The sequence below is a fragment of the Rhinolophus hipposideros genome (assembly GCF_964194185.1).
Source record: "Rhinolophus hipposideros genome assembly, chromosome: 10".
NCBI classification, from domain to species: domain Eukaryota; kingdom Metazoa; phylum Chordata; class Mammalia; order Chiroptera; family Rhinolophidae; genus Rhinolophus; species Rhinolophus hipposideros.
Window position 1 is genome coordinate 47,556,165 of NC_138056.1, and position 19,407 is coordinate 47,575,571.

The 19,407-nt window shown below is 38.0% G+C and overlaps 1 protein-coding gene across 4 annotated transcripts in view; it reads right to left on the reverse strand.

The window, feature by feature from the left end:
* The window catches only part of RAB6A (RAB6A, member RAS oncogene family), a 60,445-nt gene extending 41,832 nt beyond the window's left edge, over positions 1-18,613 (reverse strand). Inside the window, exon 1 of one of the 4 annotated variants that reach the window (XM_081061694.1) lies at positions 17,902-18,613. In XM_081061694.1, coding sequence (XP_080917820.1) covers positions 17,902-17,971 — 70 coding nt within the window. In that variant the 5' untranslated portion in view covers positions 17,972-18,613. The remainder of the gene's footprint in view (positions 1-17,901) is intronic. The other 3 variants (XM_081061695.1, XM_081061693.1, XM_081061696.1) reach the window with 3 other exon arrangements.
* Positions 18,614-19,407: the final 794 nt, after the last annotated feature.

Here is a 19,407-nt window from a genome sequence, read left to right on the forward strand (position 1 = left end):
TTATGTATTTATTACACTGTATTTTTTTAAATCATTTTGAGAGTGTACTCTTTCTATTTAAAAAAAAAAAGGTTTCTCTTTCTAAGAGAAAGGTCTACTCTTTCTATTTTAAAAAAACTGTAAATTACATGTATTGATAATTTTGTCATATAAATTATAAAAGTCCAGTACTGCAAAATACCTGAGAACCACTTAAACTTATCTAATACATTTAGTTCGTATACCTCAGTTTTCCAGAGTGACTAGTTTTTTTCACTTTTATGGTTTGAGGAACACCTAAGTATCCTGCACTTCCTGCACATATCCCACCTATACAAAATTTATCAAGGAAGTAGTATAGTTCAGTGTTTTAGCACTGGAGATCTAGAACCAGTTGATTGGTCAAATCCCAGCTTGACCACTAACCGTATACAACTGGGACAAGTTCTTAACTTCTCTGTGCCTTAGTTTCCTCATGGTAAAATGGGAATAACAGTAGTACAACTGTTTTAACTTTTTATTTGGAAATAATTTTAAGCTCACAGAAAAGTTACAAAAATAGCAGAGAATTCCAGTATACCTTTCACTCAGCTTTCTCTAATGGTAACATCTTATGTAAAAGCACAAGTATCAAAACTATGAAATTAAAAGTGATACAATGGTATTAACTAAACTACAGAACTTATTTGGCTTTCACCAGTTTTTCTACTAATGCCCCTTTTCTGTCCCAAGATCCAACCCAGGATCCCACACTGCATTTATTTGTCCTGACTCTTTCCCCTCCTCTCATATGTAACATTTCCCATCTTTCATTGTTTTCATGACCTTGATACTTTTGAAGAATACTGGTCAGTTGTTTTGTACAGGATCCCTCAATTTAGGTTTATTTTCTCCTTAGATTCAGGTCATACATTTTTCGCAAGACTACCACAGAAATGATGTACCTTTCTTGGGTGCATTGTTCCACGGGGAACATAATGGCACATTCATGTCTCAATCCTAGTGATATTACCCTTGCTCACTTGGTTATGGTGATCTCTAGAGTTTCTCTACCACAAATTTCCTGTTTTCCCCTTTGTAAATAACAAATACTGTGGGGGAGATACTTTGAAACTACACGAATATCCTGTGTCTTCCCAAACTTTTGCCCACTAATTTTAGCATTCATCAAATGGATCTTGCCTGCAGTAATCATTACTGTGGTCTTCCACAGTAATTCTTCTGTAATGAAGAGCAGTCCTATTTATTTTGAATTTAATTAATTAATTAATTTAAGCATGCATTCATGGATATCTTAATTCTGTGGGTTATTTAATATCATCATTTTGTTGCTCAAATTATTCCAATTTTCCCTATTGAGAGTTCTTTCACATTGTTCCCGTGCCCGTTCAACATGCCCCCATCGTTTCTTAAACACTCCCTTACTTTCTGGTACCAGAAGAAGCTCCAGGTTCATTTTGTATTTTCCCTGCCCCAGCCCAGAAATCAAACACTTCTCCAAGGAGCTCACAGAGCTAGTTTTAAAAATTAAATTGGTTAAGACTGTAAAGTACTTACAACAGGGCAGATATACAGTAAGTAATCAAATGCCAGTCGATACTATTATTATGAATGCAAAGAAACATACTAATGTCAGAAAGCCACAAAACATGGATATACCCACAAAATTAAAGCAGTCTGACTATTCAAAAAAATTCAGTTGGACAGGAAATACACATTATCCATTACGGTTGGGGTACATGGAGTTTTATACTTGGCTGCAAAGGGATATTAAGCACTGTATTAGTTTGTTAGGGCTGCTCTAATAAAGCACCACAAACAGAATGGTTTGAACAACAGAAATGTACTGTCTCACAGTTCTGGAGGCTACAATTACAAAATCAAGGTACTTGCAGGGTTAGTTCCTTCTGACAACTGTAAGGAGAATCTGTTCCAAGCCTCTTCCCTAGCTTCTGGTGGTTTGCCAACAATCCTTGGCATTCCTAGGTGTATAGAAACATTACCCTGATTTCTGCTGATCTTCACAAGGTATTCTCTCTGAGTACATCTGTGTCCAGTTTCCCCTTTTTATAAGGACACCAGTCATACTGTATACAGGACCATCCTACCCCAGTAAAACCTCATCTTAACTAATTGTATCTGAGGTACTAAAGGTTAAACTTCAACATATGAATTTGAGAAGGACATAACTCATAACAAAGCACAAAAGTAAAAATTCTTAAAAATAAATCATCACAGTATTTAGAATATTAATCAGAATGAGGTTGAAATAACTATTTAGATTGTTTTACACAAGACTATAATTATTGCAATACCAGAGATTTTGAAAACAAACATACAATATTTTGAGATGAAGTTAAGTTCAACTGAAGAATTCTGAGAGTACAAAAGGAATGCATTATTTAAAAGTAAACGTACTCAGTCTTTTTGTGAAGAGGAACTACTTTCAGTTTCGGGAAGCTCTGTGAGCATTGAATAGGCAGGACTCTCTGACAGGGTGCTGACAGTAAGTCTCTCAGCGCAGCCTGCAGAGCACCATCTACGCAGCCATACCACGAGAGGTGGCGGGATTCTTCTCATTGTGTGTATGAGGAAACTAAGGCATAGAAGTTAAAGTGAACGCTCTAAGTGCACATAATTTATAAGGTGGCAGAGCAAAGGCCATAAGAGTTTTCCTAACTCCTGCTCTAGAACTTTCCCCCATTATCACATTAACTACAAGAATCTCACAGGCCAAAGGGAAAGAAATGTTGCATATTAAACAACTTGATAAACAAACATAAAAGCTTTACAAATAAGTAGTAACTTCAGTAGCCTCTGTCACCTTTCTAAAGAAGAAAGAAGGACCTATTTATCCAGCTTCCTAATGACTTGACCGAGTCAGTATTTTATGGTCTCCTATAGGGCATTGTTCAGACACCAAGGGCAGAGATCTAAAAGACCCAAGAGTGGATTTTGTGCAACCTTAAATACTACAGATCAAAATATATTTAGTCCAAAGGTGGCCTGAAATTTGTCTAAATCTATGAGGCATCCCATTCTGTATTTCCCTATTATAATCAACTTAATTCACCTTGAATATGTAAATAATTTAAGGTGCACATGCATAAATTTCTGAAGGGATATTCTTCAATTTTAAGAGCAGGGTTTAGGCCAGGTAAAGGGTTAATTAGCCACATGAGGCTACTGAAATTAAAATGAAATAAAATTCAGAAATCAGTCCCTCAATCACACTAGCCATCACCATATTAAACAGCACAAATACAGAACAGTTCTACCATTGCAGACAATTCACCTGGATAGCAATGATCTAGAAATCCTGAAATATTAAATCTCAAAAACAAATAATGGAAAGCATCCTAAAAATAAATGCCTCTGTGGGCAACCATATCCATGAATGTCAAGAATATATCAATAAGAAGGTCTTCATCTTTTAACAGTTATACCAAAATATTTGCAATAACAGTATATATGGGATTCCATCAACCCATTCTAGTGCAGGGGGGAGGGTTGGGAGTTGGTGGGGGATATTTGCTATAGATGAAACAAGTCATGAGTTCATAATTACTGAAGCTGAGTAACAGTTTATGGGAGTTCATGATGTTATTCTCTGTACTTCTTTATAAATTTTCCATAATAAAGAAGTTAAAATAGTATTTTAAGAACCCAGAGACATATTTGGTTAAGTCACAAATTCACTTTTCAAATATGGAATTTATACCTGTTGCCTAATTCTGAATCCTACTTCTGGACTCTCCAAAACTCTACTGAAACTACTTTTTAAAAAACTATTGATTAGTTCTTGACAAATCCAATTACCTTTTCTGAGTCATCATTTTCCTCAACTTGAGCCACTGACTCTTCAGATTCATCCCAGATACTCAGTATATCAAACCTTTCTTCTCCTAGATTAGGTTTATTTATTGTTTTGTTTTATTCTGTTTTTCCTTCAATTATCCTCTTTTATGTTTATTTATATCATGGGTAACCTCGAGGCCTTTCTGAAATTAACTAGGGTAAAAATTATAAATCATTTACTTGTTCAAAAATATTTAGTGAGCTCCTGTTATATGCCAATCACTGTGCAATGAGCAATCACTATGCAAATACAGCAATGAAAAAAGAATTCATGAATTTATGGAACTTACAGACCAAATGGAAAACAGAAATCTTAATAGATATGTAATTACAACTGTATTAAAGGCAGCAAGAAGTACACAGTGCTGAGAGCATAAAGAATTCTGGGAACCTAAACTACTCTGAGGAAGTCGGCAAAGGCTTCTTTGAAGAAGTGACATGAAGCTGAAACCTAATGGAAAAACCGGAGTTAACCAGGCAAAGGGGAAGAGGGAGTATACAACAAGGTGGAGATCAGTGGAGTTACAACAACAGAAAAAAACAGGCCAGTATGGCTGAAAAAGAGACCATGGGATATGTGTTCAAGATAACAATGGACAGATGGAGAGGAGCCATATAATGCATTGTGGGCTATGTATGTAGATCATTTGGAAAGATTACAGATTTTATTCTAAGAGAGATTAAAAAATTACAAAGGCAGGTTTTTTTGAGTTTAAAACATTTTTTAACTATGCATATTATAAAATTTACCATTTCAACCATTTTCACTGCATAATTCAGTGGTATTAAGTACATTCACAATGTTTTTGTTTTTAATGTAAGGAAGTAACACTGATTTACATTTTTATAAAGTTAACTCTGATATCAATATAGAAGACAGGCTGGAGGCGAGGTCCAAGAATAGAAGCTGGAAGGTACAGAGCAACATAAAAGATTTAAATCTACCTTACTGCTCCCTGCAAGACTGTAAGTAAGAGATTATATCTCATTTGTTAACAACTATATATATATATATATATATATATATATATATATATATATATATATGTATGTATATATGTATACACACACACACACACACACACACACACACATCCCCTGGGACCTAGCTCTAAGCCTGGCATATACTCGGCATCTATTAAATGGGTAAATGACCTATAATATTCTATGATTCTTAGAATGAAAGCTTTAAAAAGCAAACAAGTGTTCTGTATAGCACGTAACACCTTAATGATGATATTTTTTAAAACTTTGAAAAAAATCTGCCTAATTATTGTTAGGTAACGATGAGTGCTATGCATAAGGTTACAGATAGGAGAGTATAAGCCAGACAATGAAAGGCTTTAACTCCGGCAGCCAATTTTGGACTTCATCTCAAACAGAAGTCTTTATGTGGTGTCTGGGCAAGGTTTCATACAATCTTACAACAGCAGGACAGAATAACAGTGATGCTTATCATCATTTAATTTTTAAAAGTCACTCAACATAATAATGGCCATGTGTGACAAATCCACATCTAACCTCATACTCAACAGGGAAAAGCGAAAAGCATTTTCCTTAAGATTAGGAACAATACAAGGATGTCCACTTCCAACACTTTTATTCAACACCGCATTGGAGTCCTTGCCACAGCAATCAGACAAAAAAAAAAAAAGAAAGAAAAAGAAAAAGAAATAAAAGGCATTCAGATTGGAAAGGAAGAAGTAAAAGTGTCATTTACAGATGACATATTATAAACTATTAGAATTGATAAATTCAGTAAAGCAGGATACAAAATTAATATTCAGAAATCAGTTGTATTTTTATATACCAATAACAAACTATCAAAAAAAAGAAATTAAAAAACAATCCCATTTACAATTGCATCAAAAAAATACCTAGCAATAAATTTAACCAAGGAGGTTAAAGACCTATACTTGGAAAATTGTAAGACACTGAAGAAAGAAAATGAAGATACAAATAAATGGAAGCTACGCAATTACCATGCTCATGGATAAGAAGGATTAACATCGTTAACATGTCCATACTATCCAAAGCAATCAGCTTCAATGCAATCCCTACCACAACACCAATGGAATTTTTCACAGAACTAAAATAATCCTAAATTTTATATGGAATCACACACACACACACACACACACACACACACACACACTAAAACCCAAATAGACACGGCAAACTTGAGGAATAACAACAAACTTGGAGGCATCGTGCTACCTGTTATCAAACTATACTACAAGGCTATAGTAATCAAAACAGCATGGTACTGGCATAAAAACAGACACATAGATTAATGGAACAGAACAGAGCCCAGGAATAACCCACACCTATATGGCCAATTAATCTACGACAAAGGAGGTAAGAGTACACAATAGGGTAAAGACAGTCTCTTAAATAAATGGTGTTTGGAAAACTGGACAGATACATGCAAAGAAAAGAAACTAGAACACTTTCTTACACCAAATACCAAAATAAACTAAAATGGACTAAAGACTTAAATGTAAGACATGAAATCATAAAACTCCTAGAAGAAAACAGAGAGAGTAAACTCTTTGACGTTGTTCTTAGTAATGTTTTTTTTTTTTGGCTATATCTCTTTGGGCAAGAGAAATAAAAGAAAAAATAAACAAATGGGACTACATCAAATTAAAGGATTTTGCACAGCAAAGGAAAGCACTATCAAAACAAAAAGGCAACCTACCAATTGGGAGAAAATATTCATACAATTCAACACCAAAAATACAAACAATCCAATTAAAAAATTGGTAGAAGACCTGAATAGACATTTCTCCAAAAAGAACATACAGGTGGCCAACAGACATGAAAAGATGCTCAAAATCACTAATCATCAGAGAAATGCAAATTAAAACCACAATATCACCAAAAACCTGTGAGAATGGCTATTATCAATAAATCAAAATACAAGTGTTGGCAAGGATGTGGAGAAAAGGGAACGCTCATGCACTGTCGGTGGAATTGCAAATTGGTGCAGCCACTATGGAAAATGGTATGGAGGTTCCTCAAAAAATTAAAATTAGATTAGAACTATCTTAAAACCCAGCAATTCCACCTCTGGGTATTTATCCAAAGAAATCCAAAAAACTAATTCAAAAAAGATATATGCATCCCTATGTTCATTGCAGCATTATTTACAATAGCCAAGGTAGGGAAACAAGCTAAGTGTCCATCAATAGACAACTGGATAAAGAAGACTTGGTACATATGAGGTCAGACAATTAAGTTCACGAACACATCCCAGAAAAAGTGCTACCTACCTCACTGCTGAATATCACTAGTCACCTTTGAAGTACTCCCCTTGGGAAGCTATGCACCCACGCCAGCGCCTAGTCCACCCTTCAAAGCAATTTTGGAACTTTCTGGAAAGGCCATCAGAGCTGTCGTATAACCCTTGATGGCCTGAACGTCATCAAAATGTCTTCCTTTCAATATTTCCTTTTCCTTCGGGTAAAGAAAGAAGTCACTGGGGGCCAGATCAGGTGAGTGTGGAGGGGTGGGGTGTTCCAATAGTTATTTGCTTACTGGCTAAAAACTCCCTCACAGACAGTGCTGTGTGGGCTGGTGCATTGTCGTGATGCAAGAGCCATGAATTGCTGGAGAACAGTTCAGGTCATCTAACTTTTTCATGCAGTCTTTTCAGCACTTCTAAATAGTAAACTTGGTTAACTGTTTGTCCAGTTGGTACGAATTCATAATGAATAACCCCTCTGATATCAGAAAAGGTCAGCAATATTGTTGCAACAAGTTCGCGAACTTAATTGTCAGACCTCGTATATACAATGGATTATTACTAAGCCATAAAAAAGAATGAAATTTTACAATTTGCAACAACATGGATGGACTGGAGGTTATCATTCTAAGTGAAATAAGTCAACAGAGAAAGACAAATACCATATGATTTCACTTATATGTGGAATCTGAAAAACAAAATAAAAAAACCAGAAACAGACTCACAGATATAGAAAACAAACTGATGGCTGCCAGGTGGGAGGGGAGTTGGGGGTCTGGGTGAAAAAAGTGAAGGACTAAAGTACAAATTGGCAGTTACAAAATAGTCACCAGGATGTAAAGTACAGCATAGGGAACATAGTCAATAAAATTGTAATAACTATGTATGGTGCCAGGTGAGTAGTGTTAGGCTTACTGGGGGGATAACTTTGTCAGTTATATAAATGTCTAACTACTATGCTGTACACCTGAAAAGAACACAATATTAAATGTCAACTGTAACTGAAAAACTATATATATATTTAAAAAATTTCAAAAATCATATACAGTATTTGCCTCTTTGTGACTGGCTTATTGCACCTAACATAATGTCATCAAGGTTTACCCATGTTGTAGTATGTGTCAGAATTCCCTTCCTTTTTAAGGCTGAATATTTCACTGTATGCATATACCATTTAAGAAAATTAGTTGAGATAATATTGTATTATGTTTAGAGGTACAATATATTCAACACAATACTACTGTGTTTCCCTGAAAATAAGACCTAGCTGCACAATCAGCTCTAATGCATCTTTTGGAGCAAAAATTAACTTAAGACCTGGTCATATTTTACTATAAGACTGGGTATAATATAATATAATACAATATAATATAATACCAGTTCTTATGTAAGACCAGGCCTTATATTTGCTCCAAAAGACACATTAGAGCTAGGTTTTATTTTCGGGGAAACAGTATGAAGTGATCTCCACAATTATTAACCACCTGTCACTGTAGAAAGTTATGATATTGACTATATTCCCTATGCTGTACATCACATCCCTACAACTTGTTTATTTTATAACTGTTTTGTACTTCCCGATCCCCTTCACCTTTTTCACCCTTCCCCCCACTGTCTTCCCCTCTGGCAACCATCAGTTTTTCAATATCTGAGTCTGTTTCTGTTTTGTTTATATGTTTTGTTTTTTTTAGAGTCCACATATATGTGGAATCATACAATATTTATCTTCCTCTGTTTGACTTATTTCACTTAGCACAATAACGTCTAGCTCCATCCATGTTGTCACAAATGGCAAGATTCACTATTTTCATGGCTGAGTAATATTCCACTGTATATACTATACACACCATATTTTGTTTGTCCATTCATCCACCGATAGACACTTGGGTTGCTTCTACCTTTTGGCTATTGTGAATAATGCTGCTATGAACATGGGTATAAATGAATTTTAATTTTATGAAATGTACTTTTCAAAAAGAACAGGAAAAAAAGAACAGAAACTGAAAATCCTCAGCAGTTCCAATTGTCTAAATGTAAGTGCTTGTTCTCAGAAAATCTAAATCACTTAAGTTTATAAGGGAGAAAACTAATGGGAAAATAGTAATTAACCTAACAGATTTTATAAAGCTCAATTTTAAGCTCTCAATGGGTTACATAAATGTCTAACCACTACGGTGTACACCTGAAACGAATATAATACTGAATGTCAATGGTAATTGAAAAAAAATTTTTTTAACTTAAAAAAAATAAAAATAATTAAACCTGACAATGAGGAGAGCTAAGAAACAATCTGATTTGTACCAGAGGGCCCCCCCCAAATGCCTTAGGAATTGCCAGCACCAAGTACATCTAGAAATAAAAGTAACAAAGGTACTAAAAACGGAAAGAATGGGTGAAAGTCTGTTTAAAAGGTAGAATGATAATCTATCACATCCCCTTCCTCTATTCCACACAGCCAGGTCCCTCCCCGACCTCATCAGAAGATTGGAGGATTATGCTATGAGAAAGGAAAGCAGAAGGTTCCTGGTCTGAGGAATACAAGGTACAAGTGAGGGCTAGAGTACAAACAGTACTAAAAACAAGGAAATTAAATCTACTTATTCTATGTTACCTTCAAACCCTCTCTATTTAGTTTACAAAAGCTGGCAACCAAGCTTATCTTCTCCAACAAGACACTGAATAATTCTTTTTTAAGGAAATCTAACCAGCAAAAAGACTTAAAAGGGCTTATATCAGAGACTCCCCCCAAAAGAACTCAGCCAGACTATCCTACAGAGAAGCCTCATAAACTAACACAAGGGCTTAAAATTCAAATTCTAGTGTTCAACTCTTAAACAGAAACAGATAGCCAAAAATTACTAGTTTTTTGAGGACCACATCAAACAAAAATAGAGAAACTAAAATAAATGGAGGAGAAAAGCAATTTCCAAAAAAGCTGAGTATTGGGAAGAAAGTCATATATCCCATTAATTCTCAATTAACAAGAGAAGATACTGGAATCAAAAAGATGCTATAGATAAGGAACATTGAAAAAACAAAGAGCTCTTTGAAATTAAAATGACAGCAGAAATAAAACAATAGGATAGTAAAAGTTAAAAAAAAACCTTTTGAGAATTAAAACAGAAACATAAAGAAATGAGAAAGAGGCTAGATAAGGTAAAATTAGAGGATCAATTCAGGAGGTCTAATAAGAATTCTAGAGAACTGACATGGAGAAGAAGATATCATTCTAAAAGTCAAGAAAATTTCCTGAAACTTAACGTAAGTTTCCAGTATGAAAGGACATATACCTATTACTCAGCACATAACATGAAAATAGACATATCGTTATAAAAAATCAAAAGACCAAAAGTCATAATGGCAAAACTAGCATTTACAAGGCAATATATTAATATCTTCAAAGCTCTGAAGGAAGAATGTATCCAACCTAGAATTCTAAACTCCACAAACTTCCAGTGTAAGGGTTGTACAAATACATTTTTAGACACACAGGTCTCAAAAAACTTTCTCTCATTTTCCCTTTATTAAGAAGATAACTACTGGAGGATATGTAAAATGTAAGGAGGAATTAAACAAAGAAGAAACAAGTGTAATCTAAAGAATCCATCCAATACAAGAATAGAAGGAAATCTTCAAAATGATGGTAAAGGTAAATCCCAGCTTGACAGCTATACACCAGTCATGGAGGGTAACTAGCATAAATTAGAATAGTTCAGGAGATTCTGGGAGAAATGTCCCAAGGAGAGCAAACTGAGGGAAAACTTGATGCATTCTTATATACTGTGGCAAGTTACACTGTTGGTAAAGAGTGATATGCATATAAATTAAACAAAGCAAGTCAAATAGTGACACAAAGATAAACAAAATATATGCAATAGAGTACAAGTAATCAGTATACCACCCAGCTCAGCTGTGAATACCATTTACCTGTTAATAAGGTAAAGATTAAATACTGATCTAACCAAAATTTATATCTATATTGTATATATCTATAATGTATAGAGGATGGGAAAAACAACACTTCCAGGTTAGTATTACCATATCAGAAAAGAAAAACGCTTAGAAAGGTTAAATGGTTAAAGTGGTCAAGATCACACCATAAACATTGGGGTCAGGATTAGAACCACAGCCTGATTGTCCCCGGAGTTGTATTTATCACTATATACTGCCTCCCCCAAAAGAAAAGGCTGTCTTTTCCCCCCTTCTTCCACCTCCCCACCACCACTCCGGTTCCAACCGTTGTTTCTCGGTCTAGTTGTGTAGCACACAGCTCCCTGGCCCATGCTGGGATTATGAGCTTTGCGCTCCCCCTGGCTGAGGCAGTCGGTCACCGGTCATTGGTCGGCAGCTCACCACAGCTCACGGCAGCTCTTGGCCGCTCACGGAGGCCACTGGCCACTCATGGTGGCACACAGTAGCCCACGGCACCACACAGTAGCTCACGCCAGCTGCGGGCCACTCACGCTGGCCACCGGCCGCTCCTGACGAAAAGAAAAGCTTTAACTACACCGTGTTTCCCCAAAAATAAAACCAGGTCTCATATTAATTTTTGCTCCAAAAGACACATTAGGGCGTATTTTCAGGGGGTGTCTTATTTTTTCACGTACAACAATCTACATTTCTTCAAATAGTCATGTCATCTTCTGGAACATCATCATAATGTACTAAATGCGTCCGTCTGGCTGACGATCTTACTTGGGGCTTATTTTCAGGGAAACACAGTAGATAGCATAGGAATACACTTGAGAATTTCAGAATAGGGAAGTTTGATATTAAAAATTACAAAATGTGTATTCCTGGAGATATCTGAGAATAGGATGCAGTAACATAAGAGTAGTCCAGTTTAACTGTCATAGCCAACAACCTAACAACTAAATTAAATGTAGTATCCTGCATGGAATCCTGGAACAGAAAAAAGATATTAGATAAAACTAAAAAAAATCTAGGGGCAGTCTGATGGCTCAGTTGGTTAGAGCACGAGCTCTCAATAACAAGGTTGCCGGCTCAATTCCCACATGGGATGGTGGACTGCGCCCCCTGCAACTAAAGATTGAAAACGGCGGACTGGACTTGGAGCTGAGCTGCGCCCTCCACAACTAGATTGAAGGACAACGACTTGGAGCTGATGGGCCCTGGAGAAACACACTGTTCCCCAATATTCCCCAATAAAAAAATGTATTAAAAAAACAACTAAAGAAATCTAAATGAAATATGGACTTTAATAATGTATCAATACTGGTTCATCAATTGTAAAAAATGCATATGTGAGATGCTGACAGAAGAAACTGGGTGTAGGGTATGTATTATCTTTGCAATTTTTCTGTAAATCTCCAAAACTATTCTAAAACAAAAATTGTTTAGAATGGGAAAATTCTCTATGTACTAATATGAAAAGACCTCTAGGATATATTGTTAAGTGAAAAAAAGCAAAGTGCAGAATAAAGTCTGATACATCTTACGTAAGGGAGAATAAGAAATTATATTCATATTTGCTGAGTCTTCATAAAGAAATCCCAGAATATACACAATAAAAATAATATATATATATATATATATATATGTACTTTATATATTTTTAATTTGTGAAATGTGTGGTTTTATTACCTATTAAAAATAAAGTTAGAGGGGGGAAAAAGTGGTCCAGTTTAAAGCCCTAAGAAAAATGGATTAGACGATTTCTCAAAGTTTCCTCCAACTATGGAAGGCTGTAATTAAAAAATTTCAACTAAAATATGTTTAAACTATTAGCCAGTCATATTTATAATGTGCCTTCCCTGAATCTCCATCCTCCTGTCACTTCTCTGTACCTGTTAATTCTACTTTTCAAAGCAGCTGCACTTATTACACTATATTATGTATATGTATATTATGAAATATAAATTTCTTAAAAACAGGCTCTACCAAACCACTTGACAGAATAGTTTTCAGTAAACATTTGTTGAATTAAAAATATTTATAAGCACTTCCTATGTGCCATACACTCTTCTAAATGCTTTACACGTATCAACTAATTTAATCGTCACAATAAGTTTATATGATAAACTTTATATTATCTTTATTTTTGGATAAGGAAACTGAAGCAGAAAGAGATCAAATAATTTGCTCATGAGTGGCCAGACTCTGTGCTATTAATCATTAGTTCCATTGTTTAGTTTTGAGGCTACAAAACAAGATATGGAAAACATTCCCCTTGATTGTCCTAACTTGCAACATGAAGCTGCAAGGTACAAATGGCTTGACATCGTCTAATGCAGTGGTTCTCAAAGTGTGGTCCTTCGATCCCCAGGACCCCTTCAGGAGTCCACTAGCCTCTGGGGGATCAAAACCATTTTCATAACATTAAGATGTTATTTGGCTTTTCTCCACTTTCATTTTGTCATGAAAATGAGCCTACATGCTGTGTGAAATTAGAACAGATATTGAATATAGAAGCTATGAGAATCCAGATTTCCTCTAATAAGTCAAACTAATTAAAGAGATTTGCAAATACGTAAAACAGTGCCATTCTCTCACTACATTTTTGTTTGGAAAACAGTTTTTTCTTTTTTCGTTAAAAATGATTATGTTAACATGTAATAGGCTTAATACTATCATTTTTATAAGTGAATCAAATATTTAAAATTTTTCTGTTCACTTTCAATACAGTAAATATTGATCTAAACCACATAAACAATTCTTTAGGGGCCTCGACAAATTTGTAAGAGCATAAATGAATCGTGAGAAGAAAAAGTTTAAGATCACTGATCTGCCAATCTAAATTGTTCAGCACTCCTGGCCTCTGAGAGTAAGAAAAATTTTCCCTACCTGGTATGTTATAATTTAAAAGAACTGATGTAAAACAACACACAGTGAAAAAATAGTAGTACCAAATATATGGTGATGGAAGGAGAACTGACTCTGGGTGGTGAACACACAATGGGATTTATAGTCGATGTAATACAGAATTGTACACCTGAAATCTATGTAAATTTACTAACAATTGTCACCCCAATAAATTTAATTAAAAAAAAATAGTAGTACTAGGTCAGGTATGTGTTTCTCTCTTAGATTACATTTTCTAATTTGTAACCAATCTGTAACATTTGTTTGTAGTAATATCTTCTACTGTAAACCATAATGACATTCCTTAAAGTGCCTTTGCATTTCAAAACAATAGCAACAGGTAGTAAAAAAGAGATTCCTCAAAGAAACTTCAGATTCAAGTTGTATATTTCAACATTCCTTTATGAAACCATGTACACTACTGAAATATAAAGAAACCATAAGAGTTTATAAGATTACCAGTATTGATGTAATTAACTCAACGAGGCTTCCTGTACTGAAACAACTCATCTTCATTACAGAGCACAGAACCTTAAATTTTTGATAAAACAATCTACCTAACTTCAAATCAGATCTATGACTATGTCTTTAAATATCATTTGACATATGTTGAGGTACTATTCTAATAGTAAATAATTTAACAATAGTTTGAACAATACAAAACAAATTTTGCTCAACTCAGAAAAAAAAAAAGCCTGTAAAATCCTGATCGGTCTTTTTTTTTTTTTTTTTAAGTGAGGGCTATAAATTATTAGGTTCTCTCTCCCACCCCCCCAGTAACTGCAATATCTCTGCATACAATCCAATAATGTAAGTATAAAATGTTAGTGTTAAACTCTTAATTGCATAAGGAAAAAATGTAGACTTCACTATAACAAAAATTAATATAGGCTACCTACTACCTTTGATTACTATTAGATTCAACCATCACTCATTCACCAAATAGTTCTGAGTACATACTATAATCTTGGCACTATGCGAGGCACTGGGGAAACAATGAACAACAACAAAAAATAAGTTTTTAATCTTCATGGGACTTGCATTCTGCTTGTGGGAAATAGACCAAAATAAATACATAAAAAATAAGAATTATAAATGTGGTAAATGCTATTAAGGAAACAAACAAGGCTTTGCCATAGATTAGTCTTTGAAAGCCTAATTGTGTAATTCTAAAACCTAAAAATAAATAATTCATGAAGAGTTACATCAAGATTACATGGATTCTACAGACCTTTGCTAATGCACAAGAAAACTAGACACTGCCCATGAAAACAGAGATCGATCTTTCATTGTCAAAGATATTGGATGGCATTACTTAGCAATATAGCAGCTTCAAGAGATAATTAACCTCACAGGTCCACAGAGTTAAAAAGCATGTGAACAATCCTAAAAAATTCTAAGATGAGCCTAATGAGACATGACAATTAAATGTAATGTGGTACCCTAAAATGAATCCTTAAACAGAAAAGATAAAAACTAAGGAAATCTGAAAATAATATTGAATGTCAACTCTAATTGAACAATTTACAAGGGGGGTAAAGATCAATAGTATTGTGATAGTGTAGTACAGTGTCAGATGGTTGCTGAACTTATGGTGATCACTTCTTTAGCACAGGGAATAAAATCAATAATGCGGTAATAACACTGGTTAGAGCTAGGTGGGTACTGTTGAATAACTATGATGTACACCTGAAACTAATATAATATTGTATGTTAGCTGTACTTTAATAAAAAAATCTTTAAAGTAAATAAAAGAAAAAAACCTAAGGAAATCTAAAAAAACTACGGACTTCGCTAATAATAATGTATCAATATTGGTTAATTGTAACAAATGTACCACACTAATGTAAGATGTTAATAATAGGGTTAAAAACTGGGTGGGGCTATATGGGAACCCTCTGCATGATCTCCTCAATTTTTCTACAAATCTAAAACTATTCTAAAAAAACACAGCCTATTCAAAAAAAAAAAAATCTAAGATGGCTTCAGGAATTGGGGAGGAAAAGAGTTATTAAAGACTTTTAAAAAGTAAGAAATGAAAAGCCATAACACTCCGCAATGTGAATTAGAACATAAATACTCAAGAAATTCAAAGGAAACCTGGAGATACTGGTTATAATTTCTATTCATACTAAAATCTTCCTATGAGAGATATTAATGGATTTTTCATGCAAACTAAACAGCTCTGCATCATAACAGAAGGCAGGCAATAACATCCCTAGAGTACACAATAAGCACTTTAGATCCTATTTATCAATAATGACCACTAAGCTATTATTTTATGTATGGCACTATCCTGAAATTACCATAAAACACCTGGACCAGGATCAACCTCATAGGTTAATCAAGTTACTTAAAGAAACAAGCTTATACTTACTTCAGGAAAATTCAAAAGCAAAGAGAAGACATCATTTTTCCTTGGTAAGGGGGAAGGGGAAAGATTACGTGTGAAAGGAGAAAAATGATTTCTCAGGTCCAACTGGAAGCAATTTTGCAACTAGTATTAACCTACTTTAATACCATACAAAATAGTATAAATAGTTCAAGATAGTAATAAAAGCTCTGCATTTATACCAGTTACTTTCTTTCCAATCAAAAGATAACAAATGTTTTCTACAGCCTACCCTACGACACCAAGTGGGTAACAATGTTTGATGACTTGGGAGAAACTCATCTCTCAATAAGTGAATTTTAAACATGGTCATGATAAGTGTGAGAAAAACAAAGGATGATAATCTCTAAATTGCCAAGTGTCGAGTTTGCATAATACAACATAAAAATGAAATTACAAGAAGTAATTTTAGAGACAGCCATCACAAAACTAGGATCTTGTACGGAATACAAACTGTAACAGCAGAAGCCTGACCAAGTAAATGAGAATTTCACTCATCGGATACCAGGGAATATTAAGCCTACAGGAGTCATTTAGTAGGAACGGTATTACATATGTCGGTCTAATTTTCAAAACGAGATGATGACTCCATTCTTCTTACTCTACTCCAATACTCCCAAAGGAAACCCACCAAACAAAGATATTTTGTTCTTCTCAAGCATTCTTTCACAGAAATCCTACATCTATCACTGAAAAACACTCAAGGATAAATGGAATAACGAACATCTTCCCAGTAATTCCTGTACGCACCACCATGGGGAGAATCAGGTACTGTTTCATGTTGAAAAAGGAGAGGTGAGATATGAAACATTCCAAGTAAAACGATCATGACATAGCATCTGGCAGGGACCAGAAAAGCGCCGACACTGCCAAAAGAACTGTCAAGGATGAAAGTCAGGAGAAGAACAGGAGGTTTTTCCAAAAAGCCCCAGCCTACCCCACGGGGTAAAAATTGCCACTGCCATGGCCAACCCTCTCACCGCTCAGCCACCCCAGCCTCAAGTCGCCTCCAATTCAGATGTACGCCTTCCGTAACCCAGACTAATTCCCCAGCCAAGTGCAAGCCACCCGGGCATTTTCGACGACCCCCGCGCCCCCGCTTGCGTGAGATCCGCACTTCGCAGGGCCAAGCCTCCGGGGAAAACAACGCCCAGATCCCGCCCTCCAGGGCCAAGGTGCAAGAGGGCCGGTGCCAGGAGTGGGCTTCCCGGGGTGGGCCTCGCAGAGCTGCCCAGCTGGAGTAAGAGCAGGGAACAGGGTGGGGCTCGAGACGGGGGCCGGCGCGGCTGAGACCCGAGGAAGAAAGGGATGGACAGCGGGCTGGGCGGGGTGCGGAACAGGGAGGCAGACCGACGGAAGAGGGCCGGGCTGCGGGGAAAGGAGACGCCGGAGTCGGGGACGAAAGGGTCAAAACGCGGCCGACGGATCCCGGCGAAAAGGAGCCGGTGGCGAAGAGGGGCCGGCGAAGCCCGGGCAGGGCCGGGGGTGGAACGCAGCGCTCGGGCGGGGCCGGCCGGGGGCCTCCTCGGACTGACGGGCCGCACTGGGGGCGGCGCGGGGAAGCTGCGGCCGGCCGCCAGGAGCGGGGCCGCCACGCACTCACCGCTCTGCTCCCCCAGGAACACCAGCTTGAATTTCCTCAGCGGATTCCCGAAGTCTCCGCCCGCGGACATGATGGAACCGGAGGAGCGGCCGCCGCTTCAGCCCAGAGACCTACCGGACCGACGCTGCTCCAATCGGTTGATGAAAAGGGTGAAAGGAAGGGCGGGCGCCGAGCTCTCTCGGCCCCAGCAGGGCCGACGGCGGAGCAAGGCTAGGGGGCAGGACTGCTCTCCACAGACAGGCAGCCGTCGCCACCGCCTCCCCGCGGAGTCGCCTGGCACCGAACGAGGCCCGCGGCTGGGAAGGGAAGGAGAGCGGTGTCAGAAGCAGCCAGGGGTGTGCTCAGGGTTCCCAAGGCCAGTGCTGTTCTGTTCTCAGCACCGGGCTCGGAGAGTGAGCGGAGACGCAGAGAGTGGCGGGGCCGGAGCCGCAGACGTCTGGAACCTCTGACACGCAGCGCCTCAGCTCCCACAGCTGCCGCCGCCGCAGCCCAACCTGCTGAGTGCGCGAGCCTCTGGCGCGGCGCCGGGCGAGCCTGGGCGCGAGCCTGCCGCCCCGCCGCCCGCAGGCGTGCGTGCGTGCGTGCGTGCGTGCGCGTGCGCGCCACAGCCCGCACTTTCCTGGTTTAGCCTGCTCTCCCGGCTCCTCCCGCGCCGCGGAGACGTCGGCAGGTTTGGTTTCGACTCGCGTCAGGAGAAGCCAGGAGGCGGGGCGGAACTGGGGACGTGAGGAGGTGGAATAAGGAGGGGGTGGAATACGTTACGTATGGGATGAGCCAATCGCGAGAGACCACAGGCGGGCAGGGACGGGAGTGAGGTGGCGGCGCGAGAGCGCGCGCGGCTGCCGCGCGGGGGAAAGAGTTGTACGGTGGCGGCCATGCGGAGTGTGGCGCGTCGCAGCCTGCGGGGAGGGGAAGGGAGGAGGGACGGAGGCGGGGCGGAATGGAGGTGATACATTGAACCCAGCCATGTACAGGTGGGGTTAGAGAGTCGTGAGACGTGTACTGGGTTCCTCTATCCTGAGCCCTCAGCCCTGCCTCACATGCCTCAGATCCCTGTCTCACATTCCTCAGATCCGCCCTTCACCCGTGCACCTACCCACCTCCATCTTCTTAATCTTCTCACGGTATCTTACCAGGCACGTGCTCTGCTGTTGCTCCCAGGAGTTTCATAACTATACAGTAAGAAGCAGGGCCTCCATGTTTTTGCAGATGAGGAAACAGGCTCAAAGGAAGGAAATAACTTAGAAAACCCACAAAAACATAAAGTGGAACCCAGGTTTTGGTTTTTTCCCCCCATTGAACCTTTGCAATCTCCTTATTGATAAGCCCATCACTTCCCTGGCTTGACCTGGCTTGGTCTTCTGTGCCAGCCTTTGTGCCTCAGATATTGACAACTCTAGGTGCCACCTTCTGTGCTAGAAAAGGATTTAGACGTAAAACAAACCCGTCGTTTCACAGATGGTGACACTAAAGCCCACGTAGGAAAACAGCTTTCCAAAAAGGTCA